The sequence below is a fragment of the Trichoderma evansii genome, assembly GCF_050947405.1.
Source record: "Trichoderma evansii strain SZMC 28006 chromosome Unknown GGI43scaffold_21, whole genome shotgun sequence".
Lineage (NCBI taxonomy): Eukaryota > Fungi > Ascomycota > Sordariomycetes > Hypocreales > Hypocreaceae > Trichoderma > Trichoderma evansii.
In genome coordinates this window covers 432,525-453,032 of record NW_028145185.1, presented here as the reverse complement: position 1 = coordinate 453,032, position 20,508 = coordinate 432,525, and the positions used below count along the sequence as shown (strand labels likewise).

Below are 20,508 nucleotides of genomic sequence, written 5' to 3'. Positions count from 1 at the left end.
GAGAGAAGCCTCTATTGCATTTCAATTCCATCTCTAATGTTTAGCAACAAGTGCATCGCAAAGCCTAGTATTTCACAATGAAGCAATCATACGGCACACAAGTCTCTCGTTGTATTCCAATCATATCAATATTTTACAGTTCTTCAAAAGGCTCACGTTCAAAAACACTCAACTACTATTTACCACACAATTTCCCCCCTCTTTCACACCACAAGTCCTTCCTCAGAGGCCTCATCTCGTTCCAGGCGCTCCAGCCCAGTGCCAACAGCCCCGTACACTCGCAGAGGCACAGGCACGTCAAAGCTCTCGCACGCCAAGTTCTCAACCGCCACGAGAACCAGGCCTCCCTTGTCGTCTCTCGAAATCTGCTCGAGTAAAGGAAAGGGCGTTTGCTGACCTCTCAGGGCATCATGTCCTTGCGACGGCACAACAAACTCTACTCGGATCTTCCATTCAAAGCTGATCCCGCTGGTGACGAATTCGGGAGTGGCAGAGATGGGTATCGTAGGGGTAAATACCACCCGCCGAGTGAATAGTGTAGATTCCGAGGTGGCAACGTGCACTTTCCGTGTAACCCTGTGAACGCTCGATTCGGATCGTACAGCCAGCGACGAATCTATCTTTTCTGATGTTTCCAGTGTTGCATGAACTGCATAGCAAGGTATATCTGCATCTGCAAAGTCGATAACCATTGTTACAACCTCTCCTAAGCGGTACGCAGGCCGGGTAAGCATAACCACGCCGACCCTTTGACCATTTCGCGCAATCTCAAATCGATTAGCGCTCTGTTGCCCGTTTGACATGTTGCTTTTCATAATAGCAAGGCGGATTGCTTCCTTGGCCGGGGTGGCATCATCAAAGCTAGATGTTGATATCCGTCTTAGATCTGGAGTTGCCGTCGGGGATAATAATGACGCTCCTGCTCTATCTCCTGGTCGATCAAGCAGATCGTCCACATATGTTAAAAAGTCGCTCATGGCGGCAGTCGTCCCGGGTTGTTCTCGTGGTCTATGAGCTCTCTGCTGCTTCCCAACTATTTTGACAAGAGCTTCATCGCGTAGTAGGATGTATGGGTTCATGAGGTCGTGTCCAAGAATCTCGCCATAGTTGTTAACGCTCCCCAGGACACGAAACGGAACCTCGACTGTCCGAACATGCTGTTCTCTTGCACCTCCTGGTCTTTGAGTGCCGATAACTAGACTGTATGAAATTTTAATAGCCTTTCCTTTATGTGTAGGAGGCAGCCCTCTGGGGAGTTTAAACGTGTACTCGAACGAGCGGCTCTCCCCAGGAGCCAGTTGTAGGTCGACAAAGAGAATCGACTGCGGAGTGCTCAGTAAGGGAACGGCCTTGGAGTTTGCAACACCACGCATCTCTTTGATCGTGCTTAGCTCTCCGCCTCCAAGGAAATCACCGAGAGAATTGCTAATGCTGCCCCAGCCAAATCCCCGCAAAAGGCCATTCTCTCGTCGACCAGATTCAAGTCCAACCACTCCGCCACCCCTGCCGCCAACAACAGACTTTTTCTTGACCTGTTCAAAAGGCGCAAGGCTAATCAAAGAACCGTCAAGAGAGAAGGAGCCTTGTATTTGGGCAAAACCCATCATTAACGACTCCGTCTTTGATTGAGGTATAGAGAAAGAGGACCCTCGGCGGGGATTCGATGGTCTCCCCGGATTTCTGAGCAAAGCCTGTCCTACGTATTCTGATGCCAAGGTCTCGGATGAGTTATTGCTCATAGAGTAGAATTCACCACTGCTCCGGGGTGTTCCTCCACCCATGCTTGTGCTGGAGAGTATGCGAGCCGTGGGAAGGAGAGGTTTATCAGTCACGGGTGACTGTTCTTTTGAACGGACAGGGATAGGACCCTCAACCGGTCCCGTTCTTGGATTCAAAAGACCATTTCCTGATGCCTTTCGCAGATTCGGAACCGTTTCTGATTCTGGTGGGGGTGCAGCGGGGAATCGAAATTCGGGCATGGGCATGGGGTTCGCCAAGGCCTTGGATGACCTGCGCTGCACAGATACATTTGACGATTGGGGACTCTTTGGACCAGTAGGAATTCGGCCAAATCTATCGGGAGGATATGAAGCATTGAATAGAGGGGAGGATACTCCTCTTTGAGAGAAAGAGCCTTGAAGCGCTAGTTAGCCAATTGCTTCTCTTTTCCATGTGCAATAAGAGCGGATTCATATACCTGATTGGGGTGTCGAAGGAACAGTAGGCGGTCCCCGAGATGAAATTTGCAGACTGCTTGCGCGATTATGAGAATGTCGTGGCGTTCGTGGAGAATGGTCTACTCGCGGCGAATATGAATGCTCGTCAATGGTGCTGGTAGTTGATCCGATAGACACTATAGACACGGATCGCTTGTGGGCATGACCAGACCGGCCCTCGCCGGGAACAACGGGCTGAGGCCAGTGAATCGAGCCTTGCCGACTTCTCGAGCTGGGTGACGGCACGCTCAACGACAGAGCTGCTCGCTTGTGCCCTCGAGATGACGCCGCAGCCGCCTTACCGCGAGGCTGCAGCGGCGAGGCGAGCCTCTGTCTCTCGGACGGCGACTGCTGCTGGCCGTTTGCCTGTGCCGGCGATTGGTTCGCCTCGGGGGCGATGTTTCGGAAGGTGACGGTGCATTGGACCGCCTCGCCCGCGAAGACGGTCTGGTCGCGCCAGTGGACGAAGACGCGGATGTTGCTGAAGCCGTCGGACATGGTGACGAGATTGTTGGTCCCTCTCAGCGCGAGGCAAGTGCGAGGCAGCGGCCAGGACAAGGCAGAGCCGACATCTCCGGCTCTGCTTGGTGTCTAGCCTTGCCTGTGGAGGGGGCGCGCAGCTCAGGCCGGAAGCCAAAGGGGCAGAAGAATTGGGAGGGAGACGAGAATTGGAGGGCGAGGTTCGCAAAGCTGTTATTGAAGCAGCAACGTCATGGTGTTGAGTGTTTAGTTGTTCGTCCTGGCGGCCTTTCCAGCAGCCAAGCCGCTGGGGTGGGCCTTCTGAAGCGCCCGTCCAGGCAGCGCCAATCAGCGCTGGGCTCCCCGCTGCTGCAGGTCCCCAAAAGCCAAAGAAGCTCTCCACCCCTCACTGGCATGTAAATGCCAGATACGAGCCAGGCATGTACATTTTCGGTGTATCTTTTTTCAATATTTCGCATCTGTCTGGCGCTAAACTGCCATGTTAGTGAGCTTCCAACTTAGGTATTCAACGCAGAATTATTGTTACATCCATTGCTGTTAGGCGTAGTAAAGCTAAAAAGTAACACAGCAGACGCGAAACATTAAGAGAATGTAACGCTTTTTATCCAGAAATCTCTGTGCTCCATAAGGCCGCCGCTTACATGCATGATACATCGCATGGTATAAAGCTGACAGCGGCACGACCTGGCAAGAGTGCCAGTAATAACATCAACTTTTACAGCTTATAGGCAGTGAAAGTAAAAGATATAATATCTTCTTCAAAATCTATATTGTAAAGAAAGGAGAGGGAAAAGAAAAAGGAAATAGACGTATATTTAGTAGGGGGAAAAAAAAGGTGCATAGCAACACCTGGTCTCGATCCAGGGTCCTACGGGTTATGAGCCCGTCGCTCTTCCGCTGAGCTATGTTGCTGATGTTTCTTCCTTATTGATATAATTACTGATGTGTAAATGGTATTAAATAACTTTGCTCGCTGCAGGCTTTAATCGTGAGTGGCTTGTGTCGCGTGAGTCATATATTCAGTACGTCTGCCTAGGTATAAGCGTCTCATCCTTCAGAGTTTAGCCGTCCAAGCTTCATATCGCCCGCAGATGCATGTATATTTTCTATCCTAGTACACATCTTAATGTTATACAAGAAAAATAAGTGCTTAATGAACATATCAGAAGCGTCTCAGCCGTGAAAACCGGTAATTCAAAGCAAATCCAATGTATTTTCCATCTCGCTACCCCAGCCATCATCAAACTCCCAAAACAGAATTAGTACAATAGTACATATTACGTCCCTAACAACGCCAGGATACGCTGCAAGCACTGCGCAAAACCGCCATAAAAGTCGTAATGCTTACATGGTATCTCTATAATATACACCATAAACGCCAATTATACAAATATAAACAAACAATCGCCGACATATTACAAAGCCGCTTGACTCGGCATAGTAAGAGGAGATGAGAAGAATGAAACAGATATACTTTCTCATGGACAGAAAGTCACCCCTTTTGTTTTTCTGGTTTACATCCCCAGCTCCCATGATTCTCCCCAGAGCTCGTTCAAGTTAAGACCCAACAGCTCCAGGCTTGGGTCGAGATTAAAGGGCTGCGTTTGATCGTTCACAGCCCAAGATTGGTCCACTGAAACTGGCAGCGGCGCTTGGAAAGTAAAAGGTGTAACGGACTAAAAGAATAAATCATTAGCAAGATATCACAAGAAAGCAAAAGTCAAATCAAGTAATAGCTATCACTCACTTTAGGTCCGTCAGGTAAATCAGCACTGGACAAAGGCCTAATACCCGGCTCAACCATTGGTCCGATCATAGGATGAAGAGAAGAACCCGGCATCGCAGCCGATGACGACGGTACAGGAGGCTCCTGGTTCGCGAGAAGCTTATAATGGAGATTTACAAATCTCTCCGCCGAAGTGGATTTCGCCACCTCAGTCGTCTTCGTCCCAAGATGCGCCTCGAGAAGACCCAGGGCAGCACACATGATAGAGTACCCCCACGGCTCGTTATTACCACAACGCAGCAGGCGGTCCTCCTTCATAGCGATGCATTTCTCAATGAGCTTCACGGTGTGGTGCGAGTTGATCATGATCATGTTGGTCGACCCGCGGGGCTGCAGCATCGTGACGCTACAGAGGTTGATGCACGTGGTGAGGGCATCCTCTCGCAAGAAGTTGAGGGCTCGAACGCCCTGCTCGTATAATTTGTCGTGGAGGAGAACAATGTCTCTTGCAGCGTTGTAGTAGATTATTTCGGAATACTGATACTTTGAGTTTTGCTTGCGCAGCTTGAGGTAGGGCTGATGTAGAGGGATAATGTACTGCCTCAGCTGGACGTGCAGCAATGTATATGCAATGAGCGGGTTCTTTTTGGTACCGTTGCTATTCTCAAGATTCATATCCCAAGAAGGCAGAGCATCGATCTCATGGGTCAAGTCGTTGGTATAGCGAATGACCTGGTCGTAGTCTATCTCAGACAGAGGCCCGGTAAGAAGTCGGCTGAGCTCAAGACGCAAAGGCAAGCTCTGTCGTGCCAAATTTTGGAATGATGAAAATGTATAATCTTTGGCTGGCTTGGAAGGTGGCAATGCCGTTGTGTTCTCATCAAAGTCTTCATCATCCAGGTTCCGCGGGGGGTTCGTGTCGAAATGAAGCTGACTCACTAGAGTCGGCAGGCCATGGTCAAATGAGGCTTGCATGTCAAACTCCTGAACTGTGGCCCATATCCGTCGTCGCATCTCCTGGTTATACACAGTGATCTTGCCGCCCATATGGCTCGGCTCACGGTGTAGCCCGACGGCAATACCATCCCGAATCAGCTGCCCCGAGCTTGTCCAGAATCGCTTCTTCTTGATAGTGTTGACCCGCTTGCCAAGGTAGAGCAAGCAAGCTATCTGGTAGTGAATAAGTCGTCGGTGCTTCTGGCTTTGCTTTTCGGACCACTTATCACACACTTTGATCCACTTCTCGGCTAAATGTTGTGCATTTGACATCATGCCAATGAATTTGAGGGCCTCATGGGTATGCACACAGCTAGCCACAGCCATCATTGACAAGACCAATGCTGTGAATGCTGAATATCTCTGTTTGGTCCCGGGTTTCCAGAATTCGGCATACTCCTTTCGGAAAGTGGGCACATGCACAATGCGGTGGATTTGCTCAAACTGATCCAGATAGACTGTTATGAGGGCATCTGCTTCTTCCTTCGAGGGGAGAAGGGCTTCCAGCTCCAGGTCCTGTTGCTCGAAAGCGGCATCTCGTTCCTCTTGGCGACGCTTGCGGTCTTTGCGATCATGGAGTATCACCGGACGAAGCCACTCATCCGCCGTCTCCCGCATAAAGGGACACAGCCCCGTCAGCTCGACGAACGCCATGCTGGCATTATGGGGGCCGAAATAACGTGTTCGGAACCCCTTGCCTCGGAAGAAACGCAATTCGCCATTCTCACCGGCCATGCCACTCTTCTCGATAATCTCCTGCTCTTCCGCTCGAGGTCGAGCCTCGCCATCGTTTGGTGCCTCATCCTTCTGCGTTGACGGCGAGTTGGTGCCCACTATGGTGCTCCCATCCAGAGACGCTGCACCAGGTCGTGTGAGAAGGTTCTTAAGCTGCGTGATCTCTAGCTCCAGCCTGCGGATGCGGTCGTGGTCCTGGCGAGCCAGCTCAGAGTCTCGGGGTGAGAAACCCGAAACGGCATCACCAATGCCGAAGCGCCGCGAGTCCAGCTGGGCAAAAGATGGTGGTATGCCGGACGATGCATTAACCACTTCTCCGTTGCGTGATTCGTAGCTGCAGCGATCAGGGGTGCCACTCTTGATGCAGCGCTCGCAGGGAAAGCCACGATCGCACGAAAGCTTGCGGCGGCGGCACTCTAGACAGCTCAGTCGCACGCGTTGTCTCTTGCGAGCCGGTGGTTGGTCAGAACCATGTCTCGATACCGAACCCCCGTCGGAGTCCGGGCTCTCGCTGCGGTCAGTCATGGCCAAGATGTGTCGGAGTTACGACGCCTCCAGAAAAAAATTAATGTAAGGGAAATACAGCGCAAGGCGAGAGGAGGGGTCTTGGGGTCAAAAGTGTTTGCCGTTGCGATTTTTATCAATCTGATCTGATAAAAAATTGCACTGAACGCTGCGTCACGGGCGCCCTTTGTGGATCAAGTCCGAGCCGATGTCCGAGGCACTATTCTCAAAGCAGCAGGTATCGGACTTCTCAGCGCTTCTTAGTCATTCATCGCTCCTCGGACCTCCGAGTGGCACGCGAGAAGCAAATGAGTATTTCAGTACTGCGCCAACTGCTTTCCTCGTAATATATAGGTATTCAATCCTGCCGGTTGCCTTACCCGATTACGTCTCGTCGTGTTTCATCAAATGTGACAAAAGTACGCCGATGGATAGAAAAACGGTTGCACCGGTGCCGGGTTGGTTGTTTGTCTGTCACTCTCTTGGATGTTAAGCGCCATTGGTGAAAGCAACTTTTCGATTGTAATAATATCTTGGCATTCCATGCTATCTATATAAGCTTGAAAGGTTTTCTCCAGTCCATACGTGCAGCTCGCTCAGACTTTCCAAACTAGCCAAGCGTGAAATCTGACCGCTGATGGATGGCAGGCTAATAAACGACTAGCACAACTCGGCTTCTGCTGGCAATCAACTGAACTTTCCAGAAGAAGACATTGGGCCGCTTTAACTATGTGGTTATCAATTGACTTGGTTTATGAATCTGGGTATTCTTTTTCACTCGCTTTCGAGTAAAACATACATACTCAGCAAGAGCCATGTCGTCTATACATAGCCATCACAACACATGCATCCGGCTATCGTTGCGTGTTCGGCACTCTGAAAGTCCGCTTAGCGATCATAAATTCTCCGCGATTTCAGCTACCATGGATCTGGTTTTTAATTCCGCCATTCATGCCTCCTATCTCCACTAGAAGCAACCTTCGGCTAGGATTCTTGGTGACTCACGGACGGGTCCCCGGTGACATTGCGGGTCCGAAGCCGAAGCCGATATTTCAAAGCCTGTCTCCCTGGGATCTGTGATGCGCCCAACTGCAACCCATCAAGTCTCCGATGGCTATCCGGTCGCGAAAATGGCGCGCTCGCACGTGAAGGCTGCTGCCTGAGCAGTGGCCGAAGTAAGGATGAATTATGTAAAATGACGTTGAGATACCATTGACGCAACTATTTAGTGAATCCTTCGACTGTCAAAGTCAAAGACAAAACGGATGTCGCCAAATTAGAGTGTTTCTGCCCGCCCCAGTGTTTGCATCATTTACGCCATAGCTTGCTCTACCACGAAATGTCTCTGGATTTATTTATTTGCAATGTCAGTCTGCGGTGATTAGAGTGTCGTACTCACTTACACTACGTATTATCTGGTTACATGTAGCCAAACTATCTCAACAAGCTGGGGGGTTAATAAGAATAAGACGAATGACAGTCTAGCAATAACAACTTAGGGCACGATCGATTTTTTTTTTTTTTTTAGTGCAAGCTCCAGTTTCAAATGTCTCCTACAGTAGCATAACTACAGTAGCATAAAAGCTATTTAGATGTTTTTAAATAATGCTCTTTTAGTTAATCTGGCGAAGATGCATGATAATTCGATCGCCAAGATGCAGGGCAAAAGATGGCTGTGACTGTACCCTATCCCTCCCCCAGATCATGTCTAGATGCGCCGATCATGGTAGAGATCGCTAGAGCCCGCAATCATAGCGCGAATTGTGGATATAATAACGTCTATCCTGACTATTACTCTTATTAAAATTCCTACTCATGCGGTGTGGACGCCTCATCCTAGTGGCTGGACTTGCTGTCTGCCCGCTCAAATACGAATGGGTTTATAGGTTGCTTCTGCAAGCTTGGGCCATAAACTAGGCTATATGGATGGAATTGCTAGACGGTAATTATTTTTTGAAAAGTAGGGACTTGAGTGTTGAGAGAAGTGAACTGTCCTTGCATGCTCTGGTGTAAATGGTTGGGGTCGCTGAGTGCCAGAATTACATATACATATATGCTTATTACAACTCTATTACCTAGGTAGCACCACACTCTTAATATTACCTTTTTTCATTTATAGGAGGAGCGTAGATCTCAGGAAGCAGAGGGTCCGTGCACATCTTCAATGTCTTAGAATGGATAGAGTCAGTCACACCGCCTCTCGCTGTGGCTGATTCAGACCGCAGATGAAGGTACAGTAAGCCAAGTTAATTGCACGTATTCGAATGACGACTCGATTTGGCAAGCAAAGCCCGATGATTTTGGTGGCGAGACCGACAGACGATACTATATTTGGTATAGGTAGCTACATATACATGAATTCTCTTAGAACTTTCCGATGCAGGCGTAGTATTGATGGGGAATATTGGCTATTACCCAGTGCGAATTATACCTCTCCTTGGCCAGTCTGAGACCTGCATAAAGCATGAATTGCAAGCAACAGCGAAAACCTGGTATTTTTTGAGTACTATATTTTGCAGATGCGCCAAGTTGCTTGCTTTCACCTCGGCTGGTCGCTCGGGCCATCGCCGTCGCTCTACGTGTTATCCATTTGTGAAACCTGCCTTAGTAAGACGTGAGTCCTCCCGATCTCCCTGCCACAGTAAGCCGAGGGCAAATCACCCCTACATTACCTTGAGCTGCAATATTATTTTTCTAAGTATGCTGCAAACTTGGGGTTTACCAATTTAGACCTTGTGCTTGGAATGTAGATGATTGCCTATTAGGTTTAGTAAGGCTCTTGGTTAAGCCAACAGTGCTGAATATCTTTAACTAGATTTATGAAAGTCCACGATACGATTTATGCTCTGCTATGCTTAACAGAGTATTAGACTTATATTATATGGATAATTAACGTTGGATAGATCGTCATCATATAAGACATAGAGTCGAGATTATCGAGCTAAGCAATGCAGGGCAGAAGGTAATACAAAAAATACTCATAAGCCGCCAATATTGGAATCATCTATAAATAAAGCCTACTTTCACTCCATCCAGCAATACTTTCTTAAACCTTTTTACATTCAAACTCTCTCATATTAAGCAGCCCTTTTGCAATCAAACTCTCTTATATTCAGCAACCATGAAGTTCAATCTCGCTCATTTCGTTATTCTAGCCAGCGCTGCTCTAGCCTGCGATCGGGAGGTAAGATTTACAAGCTTAAGCAGATATTAATGATATTAGAATGCTAATGTGTTTGTGAATTTAGGGCTACCACTGTGTTGGTAGAGGCACTAAAGACAATAGTAGCTGTTGCGGTGGACTGGCATGTACTCTTGACGACGGGAGCTATGCTAGGAACGGCCGCATTGGTACTTGTGTAAACGCCGCCCTTGTTGGAGTTCCAGCTGATACCTTTTGTGATCGCGAGGTAAACTTTATAAGCCTGGAGCGGTATTATTGGTATTGGCATGCTAATAGTCTGAGAAATTAGGGCTATCACTGTGTTGGTCGTGGTTGTGGTGAGCCAAGCTCTTGTTGCGGGGGTTTGAAATGTATGCTTGGCGATGGGGACTGCGCTGGAAATGGTCGCATTGGTACTTGTGTACGGGGCGATATTAAATCGCTTACAGCTCCTACCTGCGATCGAGAGGTAAGATTTACAAACCTGGAGTAGATGTTATTGGTATTGGCATGCTAATATGTGAGAATCTAGGGCTATCACTGTGTTGGTCGTGGTTGTGGCGAGCCAAGTAGTTGCTGCGGGGGGCAAGTGTGTATGCTAGACGATGGGAGCTGCGCTGGAAATGGTCGCATTGGTACTTGTGTATCGCCCTCAGTCCCTAATGAGCTTTAAGCTCGGCTTGTGATCTGGAGGTAAGATTTACAAGCTTGGGGCAGATATTGTTGGCAGTAGTATGTTGAGTCTGAAAATTTAGTCCTATCCCTGTGGACTCGATGACGGTGTTGGATCTCTATATTACTGTGTTGAGAATATTTGCAGAGTAAGCTTAATATCTTGTGTTCGTATAAGGACATAATTACAGGTAGTATGCTGAAATTGTTGAAAATTACAGTATCCTTTAACATCTGCTTCTGGAGGTGAAAGCCTTTGGTCGTTGTATGGAGTTCTCCACCGGAGGTTAAGCTCGGCCGGCCTTTGGCGAGTTAAATAAATCAAGGAATAATTACATCATGTCTTTTTGTGCCGTAATAAATTCATGTTATGTCTATAGCAGACTGATCTATAACCATACTTTTTCACATCTAGAATATCGCCACCTCGGATCTTATAATTGGGCCCCATGTTGTCTCTGTAACCCCTTACATTAAATGCAAGGACTAACTGCGTGGCTGTCTGGCTGACAGGGCAGACGATTTTATGAGTAATACTTATTATAAGCCGCCAACTGAAATCATCTATAAAAAACCCACTTTCACTCCATCCAGCAATGCTTTCTTAAATCCTTTGTATTCAAACTCTCTCATATTAAGCAACCTTTTTGCTACCACAAGCCACAAGCTGCAAACACCAACATTCTATAAAAAGTTCCGTGCCTACACTCCCCCCTCCCTCTAGCAAAATTATTCTATATCTCTTTTCATTTCAAAAGAATTCCGTCATCAAAATCTCTTATAATAAGCAACTATGAGGTTCAATCTTGCTTATCTGCTTTTTCTGGCCGGTACAGCTCTTGCTTGTGCTGATAAGGTAAGAATTACAAAATAAAATTACAAGCCTACAGAAGATGTTACTGGTAATAGTATGGATGCTAATGGCTGGAAATTTAGTACCAGCAATGTGCACTGGGTGTGGATCCGCGATACTGGTGTTGCCCGGGACTTCGATGCTACGCTGACAATATATGCAGAGAGGTGAGTTCATATCTTCTAGTTATGAGACAATTTAATTACTAGTGGCATACTAAAATTGTTGGAAAATCCAGTAGCTTTTATTAGCATCTACTTTAGGGGAGGAAGCTTTTGGTCGTTGCATGGAGTTCTCCATTGGAGTTTAATCTCGGCCGGCCTTTGGCGGGTTAAAGATAGTATATAATAAAATTACATACAATACACCTTTTTGAGCTACAATAATATCCATATTTAATAAGCTAACACTGACTCCCGCACGTAGCTACTGTGTACTATAACGGCCCTAGTGAGGATATTGACAGCTGACTGGGCGATATATATATATATCTAATGAGGATAATGGTTAGTTAACAAAGAATATAGGCCAGCAGTATTAATAACTCATACAGAAATGTGCGTCTCTGACAATGTATCTTACTGGTGTTATCGCTTCACATATTTTGCTAGTCTACACCGTATGTGCATATCTGATATAATAGAACGTGTAAGCTGCACTTGAGAAAGTTCAGCGGAATCGCAACTGAGCCTGACAGGTGCCAATAAAAGAAGAAATTTAATGTAAAATAATTTTTATTATGTGCAATTCAATTTCTATGCTTTAGCCAGCTTCAAGACTATCATCGTATGATTTCTCTATTATATAAAGCGGTACCTTCATGATGGATAGAGGCAGCCGGGCATTTTACGGCTAGTCGCAGACTCCACTTTCAACCTCATCACCTCACTCACCCCTTGAACTAACACCAACTAAAATATTTAAAAAAAACCCTTTCCCTCAGCCAGATTCCCAGCTCTTGCCTCAAAAATTTCAAACTCTTTTCAAAACATTTGCAGACGTAAAGTTATATATAATAAAAAATCACAATGGCTACCAATCGCGGCCCCCCCTCCGAAGCAGAGATGAAAGCCCGCATCATCTCTCACATGAACACTCAGCACGACCGCGAGCTCTCCCACTACCTCCGCCACTACAATGGCCTCTCCCCTCGCGCTGCTGCAGCCTCTCCCGCAATCCAGGACCTCGATTTTAACGGCATGACCATTAAGACCAGCAACGGCACCTACAACGTCCCCTTCTCCCCTCCCTTGACGTCCTGGGCCCAGGTGCGCCCCCGCGTCGTCGCCATGGACGAAGTCGCTCGCGAGGCCCTCGGCCTCAGCAACATTTACATCACAGAGTACGCCATACAGCAAGGATTCGACTACGTACCCTTCATCGGCGTGATTTTCTACTACTTCTGCGCCATGGGCCTGCCGTGGTTTGTGCCGGGAAGCCTTCCGTGGGAGATTCTCAAGGTGCTTCCATTTCCAGGAGGGCCTGAGGGGTTCCGGTGGACTGTCAAGGCAATTTTCTGGCCCGTTATTGGTATTCACCTGGCAGAGGCGTTCCTGCTTGACCAATGGAGGCTGCAGAAGCACGGCGTGGCGAGGTGGTCTCGGGTGTGGTGGTTGTGGGAGGCTACTATTTTCTGTGAGGGCCTAACGTCGTGGAAGAGATTTGACAGGCTGGTTGCCGAGAAGCAGGCTGAGAAGGAAGCCAAGAAGAACTGATGCTCTATACGCGCTCTTTCAGCCAAATACGGCTCAAAACACCCTTGAAGATTATACAATTATAGCTGGATTCTATGCGACTGTCGCCTATATAGCCCACTCTATCGCTATTTTTAATCACCAATCTACACTCTATTGTTCTCGAACTTTGTAATAATTCTTCCACTCACAGATCGCTGTAATTGTCATATGTACCTTGCATCGCCTGTGTACTCACCCATTCTTCACTAGCCAGTCCCTTCAGAAACCTTTCCTCAAGGTCGTTGGAGTCTTTGTGGTAATCACATGCAAAGTCGCACTCTGGAATCGTTTCTTCGCCAAAGTATTTGCATATAGAGGCATGTCGGCATGCGGATATGTTTTCGCAGTATTGTGCCAACGCCTGAAGACTCCTTAGCCGCGCCTGATAATTTGCATCGATCTGGGCGTCGCTCTTTATCATCCGACTGGCTCGTTCGAGATCCTCCCGGCTGTAATAAAGGAAACAATAGCCGGCGTTGCCATCACGCCCTGCTCGTCCGACTTCCTGGTAATATCCTTCAAAAGACTTGGGAAGCCGCCAGTGCACAACGAAGCGCACGTTGTCCTTGTCGATGCCCATGCCGAATGCTGTTGTGGCTACAATGATATCGTAGCCTCGCTCATTGTTGATCCAGTTGGCCAAAGTGTCTTCTTTAACCTCACTAGGCAATTTAGCATGAAAAGGTCGAGCGCCAATTCCTGCGTCTCGGAGACTGGATGCGAGCGACTCGCACTCGCCGCGAGATGTTGTGTATATGATGCCCGAAACATTCTTAGTCCTTTCACGCATTTTGGCCAGCTCGTTCTGCCGCGGTTCGGCACGTCTACGATCATATACTCCTTGTATCCATGTCAAGAAGTCTGAGAGACGGTTGTCGTCTTCGTCCTTTGTATATCTTATTTCTAAATGGAGATTGCCTCGCTCTGGACTCATCAGAAATGTCTTAATCTTTTCTGGTGTAGCATCGAGACGCAAAACTTTGAGAATATCCTGCCGCACTCGGGCGTTTGCTGTCGCTGTAAGGCACATGATGGGGACATCAGGAAATGTCTCCCGAAACCAGGACAGCCGCTTGAAATCTTTTCTAAAATCATGGCCCCATTCTGATATGCAGTGAGCTTCGTCAATGGCAATGCGAGCAAGCTCTTTCTGCCTGTAGACAAGCTGTAGGGTTGTACGGAAACGCGAGCCAGAACAGAGCTCTGGAGTCACATAAAGAAGCCTGGTTTTCGGGTGTCCGGTTTCCAGATCACGCTGTATGCGATCTCTCTCCTCACGCGGCGTATTGCTGTTTAGAGAGCTGGCGTCGATACCTTCAGTTCTCAGGGCCTCTACTTGGTTGATCTGTAAGCAGCATTTTAGTCGCTGCAAAACATCAGGTGCACTTATTAATATGAAAGGGATGGTAGGCCAGTCAAACCTACCATTAAACTTAATAGAGGAGAGACAACAATCGTAACTGATCAAAGCCCACTATTAGCTCGCCTCATTCTCTACCATTTGGAATATGAGACGCGTCTAGTCCAACTCACTGCCTTGGTCAATCACAGCGGGGAGCTGGAAGCACAGACTCTTGCCAAAGGACGTTGCTGCTTGAACGTAGACATCGTGGCCACTTAGTGCTGCCTCGATGATCTCACGCTGATGGGGTCTTGTAAGAAATGTCAGCCGAGTTTGGTTCGGTTCACTTATATAAATCCACCAAAAGCTTACCTGAAGTCATCCTTGTGAAACTGCCGCCGGAGAGTGAATCCGATGTCCGTGCATGAATTTGCTCTCTGCAGGGGGGGCATGGCAGAGAGGATCTAGGCTTCGTAACAACAGTGGTGAACAGAAGCTGACATTGGCGGCGAGATGGGCGAGTCTGCGGGCGAGTGGCTATGCGGCATCGAGATCGTGGTGCATGTGTGGATCGATGGGTTTGGCTGAGGTTCACAGGGCGACGCCTGCTAGTCGCTCGCGTTAGAAGTATTTTGACGCTCTTCTAGAACGCGCAGGGCCAGCTAACACGGGGGTACGGAATATGGAGTACAGTACAAGACTAAGGCCTGCTGAACGGATATTAATAGAAGTACTAAGTGGTCCAGGCACGTGCATCAGGGATCTCGGTGTTAAATATCAATTGACATTTGTGCTACCAGTCTGGGTAGTGTATAATGAAAAGTTCTAATGTGCTCTCGCTATTTCTTCTTCTGAGCTGATGCCTCTCACAGGGTCGCACCATTCAGGCGACGATATGCTCTGTGTAAGCTACAGCGCCCATAAGGATGGTGCCTGAACGAAGCACAACATTTGGCAACGTTCAGCTTGAAATCCGTTTAGCGCAATTCCCCACAAGCATAGCGGCCTGTTAGCGTCTCCTCTTTTTCAGTGCTTTTTTCGTCTTATTTTTGCCCCGGCCATTCAAAATACGGGCAGCTGAACTCATTCCTGAGTCGACGACACAGCGGCAGCGGCCGCTGAGAAGAAAGCGGAAAGCGTCAATACCATACGTGGAAAATAGGGCAATCTACGGAGTAATGCTTATTATAGCCGCCCAGATGCAGATGGCTATCTGGCCTTCTCATCGATAGCGCCTATTGATTGGCTTGTTAAACTCGAGAAGCTTTGCCTCATCATAGACATAGAAACACAGCATGGCTAGAGTACCCGCGTATGAAAACAACATGCTTAGCAATCCCCGCGGTGCTGCCGGCAGTAGCAGTAACTTCAGATGGCGCATAGTATTGACATGTAGTATTGATAATGCTAGCCTCCGTTGACCGGCTCCCCATACTTCGTAGTACCCGGAGATAGGTAGGAAAAGGGGCCAGTCGATGACAATGTACACGCTACTGAGGCGATATCGATCGTGCAGTAAAATGGAGGAGTATCTGCTACTCCAGATCACGCCCGCACTGCTTCCCGCGCTCGTGCTAACAGGCATGCGAGTCAATGTTTATTTTATGCAAGCCCGGGAACAGGCTGGGGAGGGCTCCGCGTACAGTATCGCGAGATACGAGCGCCGAAGGTGTCTTACAGTGCTGGCATCGGCACCACATTCGCCTACCGCGGTATCTGCTCCGTTGATAACCCAAGCAGAGCGAGATTTAAACGGCGAACCAGCGCCCATCACAAAGCATCACGACCTGGCTCGAGCTCACATGCTGCCCATCACTTCCTAAATAACACTGACAGACCCAAAAGTCCCCTATCAGGGCCCTTCTAAAGGCGCTGTGGCTGCACCCTCGCAGCGGCCCTCGCACTGTCCTCGCCAACCACCGCTGCCCATCCCGCTAGTGTTTCAGGGGTTCTAAACGGAACCTTGAACAGGACCCCCAAGCCAAAGTCCATCGGCCAAGTTAGTGCGAGCCTCACGTCCGGCCAGACCAAAGCAAAGCACGTCCAACGACCGGCTTCTTCAACCTCTTCCGCTGTTCCCTTCTCCAGGGCGAATCCGCGCGCGCTCTCTTTTTCTGTTTTAGGCGCCTAGCTAGGCTTGATCATGATGATCTCACGTGTTTCGCTTGACCATTCTTCGCAGCCCCGATCTGCTTAAACGCACAACCCCCGGATTTCTTGCGCGCGAGGACACGAGAAAAGAGAGGGGTGCTCTGAAACATTTTACACAGCCAAGCGCCACGGCTCTTTGAGCTCCCAACGGCGCTTCTTCGCGGTGCTCTGTGCACGTGTGCGTACGAGTATACGTGCGAAAAGAACAAGTAGAAAGAAACAAAAAGAAGGGCTGAACGAGCAGCTCTCGCCCGGTTAAGTCGCCATGGAGCGACCCGACCGAATGCCTGCGAATGGCATGGGCAACGGTCCTGGAGCTGCTCCTGGACCCCCCGCCACTGCACCTCCGGCTCTCAGGGGCACCGGCGCAGGCACTCCCGATAATAATATCCCGTCTCAGGCTCGTCGTCCTCTTCTCACCACGCCTGCTGCTCCTCCAAACGGCCAGCAGCCGCCGCCCATGATGCCGCTCCCGCCACTGCCCAATGGTCGAAATGGCCCGTCTCCCAATGGAAACTCACCTGCGACGCCCATCCTGACCACGGCACAGGTCATCGGCCTGACACGCGAGGCAATGAGACATGCCCTCGAGAACGAGAGCCAGGCCGTCGATGTTGGGCCTGGGCTCAAGTCGGGCGTTACCATCGACTTGAGCCGCAAGGGCATTCAGAAACTTCCTGAAGAGGTGGTTGATATAGTCAAGAACGAGCTGGAACGGTGAGCAAACCAACGAAAAGAAGAGAGGGAGGGAATGGGAAAGAAGGAGATGAAATGAGTGCCCTGGTGGAAAAAATAAGTCCTGTTTTGCTGACTATTGGGTGTTACGATACAGGCTCGCTCTATCACACAACCAGCTTTCGTCTTTACCAGCCCGCTTTGCCGAGTGCGTGTCGCTTCGATACCTCAACATCAGAGGCAACCAGATCAAAGAGTTTCCCTTACCTGTACGACATCCCATATCTCCCTTTGTTTTGTCTCACCAATGTATGGTCCAGGCTAACATAGCTATTAGCTTTGCGAGCTCAAATCCCTCGAAATCCTCGATCTCGGCCGCAACCAGCTGCGAGTTTTGCCGCCAGACATTGCAAAGCTCACCTCTCTCAAGGTTCTCTCGATCCCGAAGAACCAGATCCGAGAGCTTCCCGTCTGCTTGGCGGAAATGGCTTCGCTCCAAGTCCTCAAATTTGAAGGGAACCCTATCAGCTTTCCCCCACGGGATGCGCTGCAAATACCATCTTCAAGCCCCTCTAACGAGGGGTCTGGAAGAGAGGGCGAGGTGACGGAAGTGACCATTACGGCACATATCAAGAAGTTTATGAAGTTACACATCATTAGCGGTCGCGATGCCGAAGCGACTGGGGACGAATCCAGCGAGGACACTAATACTCCCCGACCGCACCTACGACGCGTTCCAAGCGGCCGATTCCCTATCAAAGTGAGCAGCTCCGATGTGTCGGACATGCGGACACCTACTATTGGATCACGACCACCTCCTCCCATTCCGTCACGGTCACATTATCGGGGTCTTTCGCAGCAGAATACATCCACCCGCCGTCCGGGTGTCCTGCCTTTAACTATCGGAAACATTAGCGAGCGCGGACGCAGCAACTCCGAGACACTGATGCACTCGGAGAGATCAAGCAGCCGCCAACGTCGCATGGGCATACTCGCAAAGAAGGCCCCGTCGGACTTGGGCACGCTCGATGAGGTTGAAGGCAGCAACAGATTGAGCCACTACCGAGGGCTGAGCCACGGCTCTGCCATGCAGGGCAATCAAGCCGTACCATCAAAGAGCCCAGCAACGCCTACCGACTCTCTTCAGCGACCGGTTTACGTTCGAAGACTTTCCGTCCTCCCCGAGCGCCGCCGAGAGTCCAAGATTTTCGACCCTGTGATTGAAGCTGCCAAAGGCATCCTCTACTCGGTGTTTCAAATCCATCCCATGATCCAGATGCTCATGACCCTGACCAATGATGGATCTGCGAAACGCTCGAGCCTTGAAATCGTATTTTACAACACCAATTCTCATGTCGAGGAGTTGGAGCAGGAAATTCAGAAGCACGATATAGCGATAGCAGAGGAGGAGGAGCATACATTCGGAGACAATGCCAATGTGCACCGCGCTTGTCAGACCCTTGTCGGGGCGTATGGCCATGTTTGCACTCTATTAGCCGATAACATTGATACTTTTGTCAACAATGGAGATGCTCGATATATTCGGACGCTCCTGATGTTGATTTACAACAGTATAATGGAGCTTCGAGTCACACTCACCTCTGTCTCCACTGAGCACAACAAGCATCACCTCTCTGCAATGGATGTCCCCGACACCAGCAATACGATTAAGCCTTACTTCCGGGAGTCTGCTGCCCCTCCGCCTTTACGGCCAGCGGCGGTTCGAAACCGTAGCGAACCAGCCATACACAACCCAAGCAACCTCAGAGTGGCCACTGACATACCCGTTCCATACCAAAACGGAGGCACTCGCACCGCTAGGCTCGCGTCGGCGACGCCCAGATCCAACGACTCATTCCAGTCGTTTAGCCGGGAGATTGCTCCCGATTTCTCTGAGGAAGATACTCAGTTCGATAAAATATATCTGGCTCTGCAAAAGTCAACTGACACTGTTCTGCACATTTTACCAAATTTCAACGTTCAACTGACGGGAGGAATTCGAAACGCAATACAGCAGCGGGCTCCGAGTGCCATGATACGAGACTGGAAGAATCTCATTGCAATGTGCAATGACGCTATCCAGCAAACAGAGATCTTGAAGAATCGACTGTCTCTTATCAAGCTGAAGGATCCGGGAGTGCGGTCTCACGCCGGATTCTGGAATCTTTGCAGCAATTTCATCTCAGCCTGGACAAAGATGGCCTCTAAGATCAAATCCGAGATTAATACCATCCCCTTGCCGCCTGACACTAGAGCTCGATTGCGGCCTGTCCATCAGAGCATGAAAGAGCTGAGCATCATCATCATGAACTCTCCCTGGAGCTATATCTTGAGACCCGCCGGTTTTGGGCCAGGCATCCTATCGCCCACCACGCCGCAGGTCCCAATCACTCCTCAGAGTGCTGCTCTTGGCCCGGCCATGCAAGCTACCGTTGCCACGCCACAAACAGGATCATTTGCGGCTGTTTTTCAAGGCAACGTCTTTGATCGCGCAGATACCCTCATGGCTAACCCCGGCATTTCTATGCGTAACGGGACCATGTCGAGGGGTCATTCTGGGTTCAACTCGCTATCATCGATTTCATCCATGTCATCAGATGGCGTGCCGACTCCGTCCTCAGCCTTCAGTCCCAATGTTCAGCTGGGACCTGCGCCATTTCGTCTTAATGGAGGGAAAGTAACCCTTTGAAGCTCCTCCAATCTTCTTTTTTTTTTCCCTTCGCCCAGATATTAAAAGCCGGTTTATTACTATTGATTTATTTATTCTCTTTTACCTTTTTATTTTCTCGCTTCTCTCTCCTGCGTTTGGATCTTACCAAATTGCTTTGATCGAAAAAGAGGGATTCTTGCATAGCACGTACTTGATGGATTTTATGAATGATTACTATTGTTGTTTTGGAACCAAAAAAATGTTGGCTTGAGGAGATGCTGTTACGTTCATTCTTCTTTTATTTTTCTTGCATAGCCCTGGAGTTTTATGGCTTTGTTACGAACGAATGTGTGGCCTACTGGGCATTGGTCAGAAAGATGGGAAAGGGACTTTTTGACAAAGACAAAAAAGAAGAAAAAGATCGACCCTCCAATACCACCAGTTTGCCTTTGGAAGGGACATCCAAAACTCTAGGGCGAAATGATACCACGACGAAACAAGTTACTATTTTAGTAGAGGATAGAGATATGGGAAGCACAGAGCGTTGGTGTATATTAGATTTACTTGTCTAATTTTTTTAAGAGTTTTTGTTATTTGTTGATGGACAGG

At 48.9% G+C, this 20,508-nt stretch overlaps 6 protein-coding genes and 1 non-coding gene across 7 annotated transcripts; 3 read left to right on the top strand and 4 right to left on the bottom strand.

Moving 5' to 3' along the window:
• Nucleotides 1-142: 142 nt before the first annotated feature.
• On the bottom strand, nt 143-2,820 carry GGI43DRAFT_191615 (Rgp1-domain-containing protein). The gene is made up of 2 exons (XM_083199954.1): nt 2,198-2,820; nt 143-2,134 (listed from the first exon to the last, which is right to left on the bottom strand). Exons 1-2 carry the CDS (start codon nt 2,712-2,714, stop codon nt 204-206), a joined length of 2,448 nt encoding a protein of 815 aa, XP_083057486.1. The 5' UTR covers nt 2,715-2,820; the 3' UTR covers nt 143-203.
• A 716-nt stretch (nt 2,821-3,536) lies between these two features.
• Nucleotides 3,537-3,608, bottom strand: GGI43DRAFT_t177. Its single transcript has one exon. It is a non-coding gene; the product is annotated as a tRNA-Met (tRNA).
• Nucleotides 3,609-4,210: 602 nt separating this feature from the next.
• Nucleotides 4,211-6,678, bottom strand: GGI43DRAFT_386815 (uncharacterized protein; the record flags this gene model as incomplete). The annotated part of the gene is made up of 2 exons (XM_083203844.1): nt 4,211-4,372; nt 4,444-6,678. 2 exons carry the CDS (start codon nt 6,676-6,678, stop codon nt 4,211-4,213), a joined length of 2,397 nt encoding a protein of 798 aa, XP_083057485.1.
• A 2,999-nt stretch (nt 6,679-9,677) lies between these two features.
• On the top strand, nt 9,678-10,590 carry GGI43DRAFT_413710 (uncharacterized protein). Its single transcript, XM_083206940.1, has 4 exons — nt 9,678-9,841; nt 9,906-10,067; nt 10,131-10,289; nt 10,353-10,590. Exons 1-4 carry the CDS (start codon nt 9,779-9,781, stop codon nt 10,491-10,493), a joined length of 525 nt encoding a protein of 174 aa, XP_083057484.1. The 5' UTR covers nt 9,678-9,778; the 3' UTR covers nt 10,494-10,590.
• A 1,638-nt stretch (nt 10,591-12,228) lies between these two features.
• GGI43DRAFT_191480 (DUF2470 domain-containing protein) lies at nt 12,229-13,143 on the top strand. Its single transcript, XM_083199953.1, has one exon. The coding sequence runs from the start codon at nt 12,374-12,376 to the stop codon at nt 13,058-13,060; it is 687 nt and encodes a 228-aa protein (XP_083057483.1). The 5' UTR covers nt 12,229-12,373; the 3' UTR covers nt 13,061-13,143.
• GGI43DRAFT_191479 (P-loop containing nucleoside triphosphate hydrolase protein) lies at nt 13,144-15,391 on the bottom strand. Its single transcript, XM_083199952.1, has 4 exons — nt 14,796-15,391; nt 14,615-14,733; nt 14,507-14,541; nt 13,144-14,426 (listed from the first exon to the last, which is right to left on the bottom strand). The coding sequence occupies exons 1-4, from the start codon at nt 14,873-14,875 to the stop codon at nt 13,227-13,229; spliced, it is 1,434 nt and encodes a 477-aa protein (XP_083057482.1). The 5' UTR covers nt 14,876-15,391; the 3' UTR covers nt 13,144-13,226.
• Nucleotides 15,392-16,565: 1,174 nt separating this feature from the next.
• Nucleotides 16,566-20,229, top strand: GGI43DRAFT_191460 (RAM signaling pathway protein-domain-containing protein). Its single transcript, XM_083199951.1, has 3 exons — nt 16,566-17,291; nt 17,407-17,518; nt 17,587-20,229. The coding sequence occupies exons 1-3, from the start codon at nt 16,840-16,842 to the stop codon at nt 19,936-19,938; spliced, it is 2,916 nt and encodes a 971-aa protein (XP_083057481.1). The 5' UTR covers nt 16,566-16,839; the 3' UTR covers nt 19,939-20,229.
• Nucleotides 20,230-20,508: the final 279 nt, after the last annotated feature.

Bases quoted from the DNA above. Each gene is read 5' to 3' on its own strand.
- GGI43DRAFT_191615 (XM_083199954.1), bottom strand. From the start codon at position 2,714: ATGTCCGACGGCTTCAGCAACATCCGCGTCTTCGTCCACTGGCGCGAC. The intron at 2,135-2,197 runs GTATATGAATCC...TAGCGCTTCAAG, and splicing joins TCCTTCGACACCCCAATCAG to GCTCTTTCTCTCAAAGAGGA.
- GGI43DRAFT_191479 (XM_083199952.1), bottom strand. From the start codon at position 14,875: ATGCCCCCCCTGCAGAGAGCAAATTCATGCACGGACATCGGATTCACT. The intron at 14,542-14,614 runs GTGAGTTGGACT...GGCTTTGATCAG, and splicing joins CGCTGTGATTGACCAAGGCA to TTACGATTGTTGTCTCTCCT. The intron at 14,427-14,506 runs GTAGGTTTGACT...TGCTGCTTACAG, and splicing joins CTCCTCTATTAAGTTTAATG to ATCAACCAAGTAGAGGCCCT.
- GGI43DRAFT_191480 (XM_083199953.1), top strand. From the start codon at position 12,374: ATGGCTACCAATCGCGGCCCCCCCTCCGAAGCAGAGATGAAAGCCCGC.
- GGI43DRAFT_191460 (XM_083199951.1), top strand. From the start codon at position 16,840: ATGGAGCGACCCGACCGAATGCCTGCGAATGGCATGGGCAACGGTCCT. The intron at 17,292-17,406 runs GTGAGCAAACCA...GTTACGATACAG, and splicing joins GTCAAGAACGAGCTGGAACG to GCTCGCTCTATCACACAACC. The intron at 17,519-17,586 runs GTACGACATCCC...CATAGCTATTAG, and splicing joins TCAAAGAGTTTCCCTTACCT to CTTTGCGAGCTCAAATCCCT.
- GGI43DRAFT_413710 (XM_083206940.1), top strand. From the start codon at position 9,779: ATGAAGTTCAATCTCGCTCATTTCGTTATTCTAGCCAGCGCTGCTCTA. The intron at 9,842-9,905 runs GTAAGATTTACA...TTGTGAATTTAG, and splicing joins CTCTAGCCTGCGATCGGGAG to GGCTACCACTGTGTTGGTAG. The intron at 10,068-10,130 runs GTAAACTTTATA...CTGAGAAATTAG, and splicing joins ATACCTTTTGTGATCGCGAG to GGCTATCACTGTGTTGGTCG.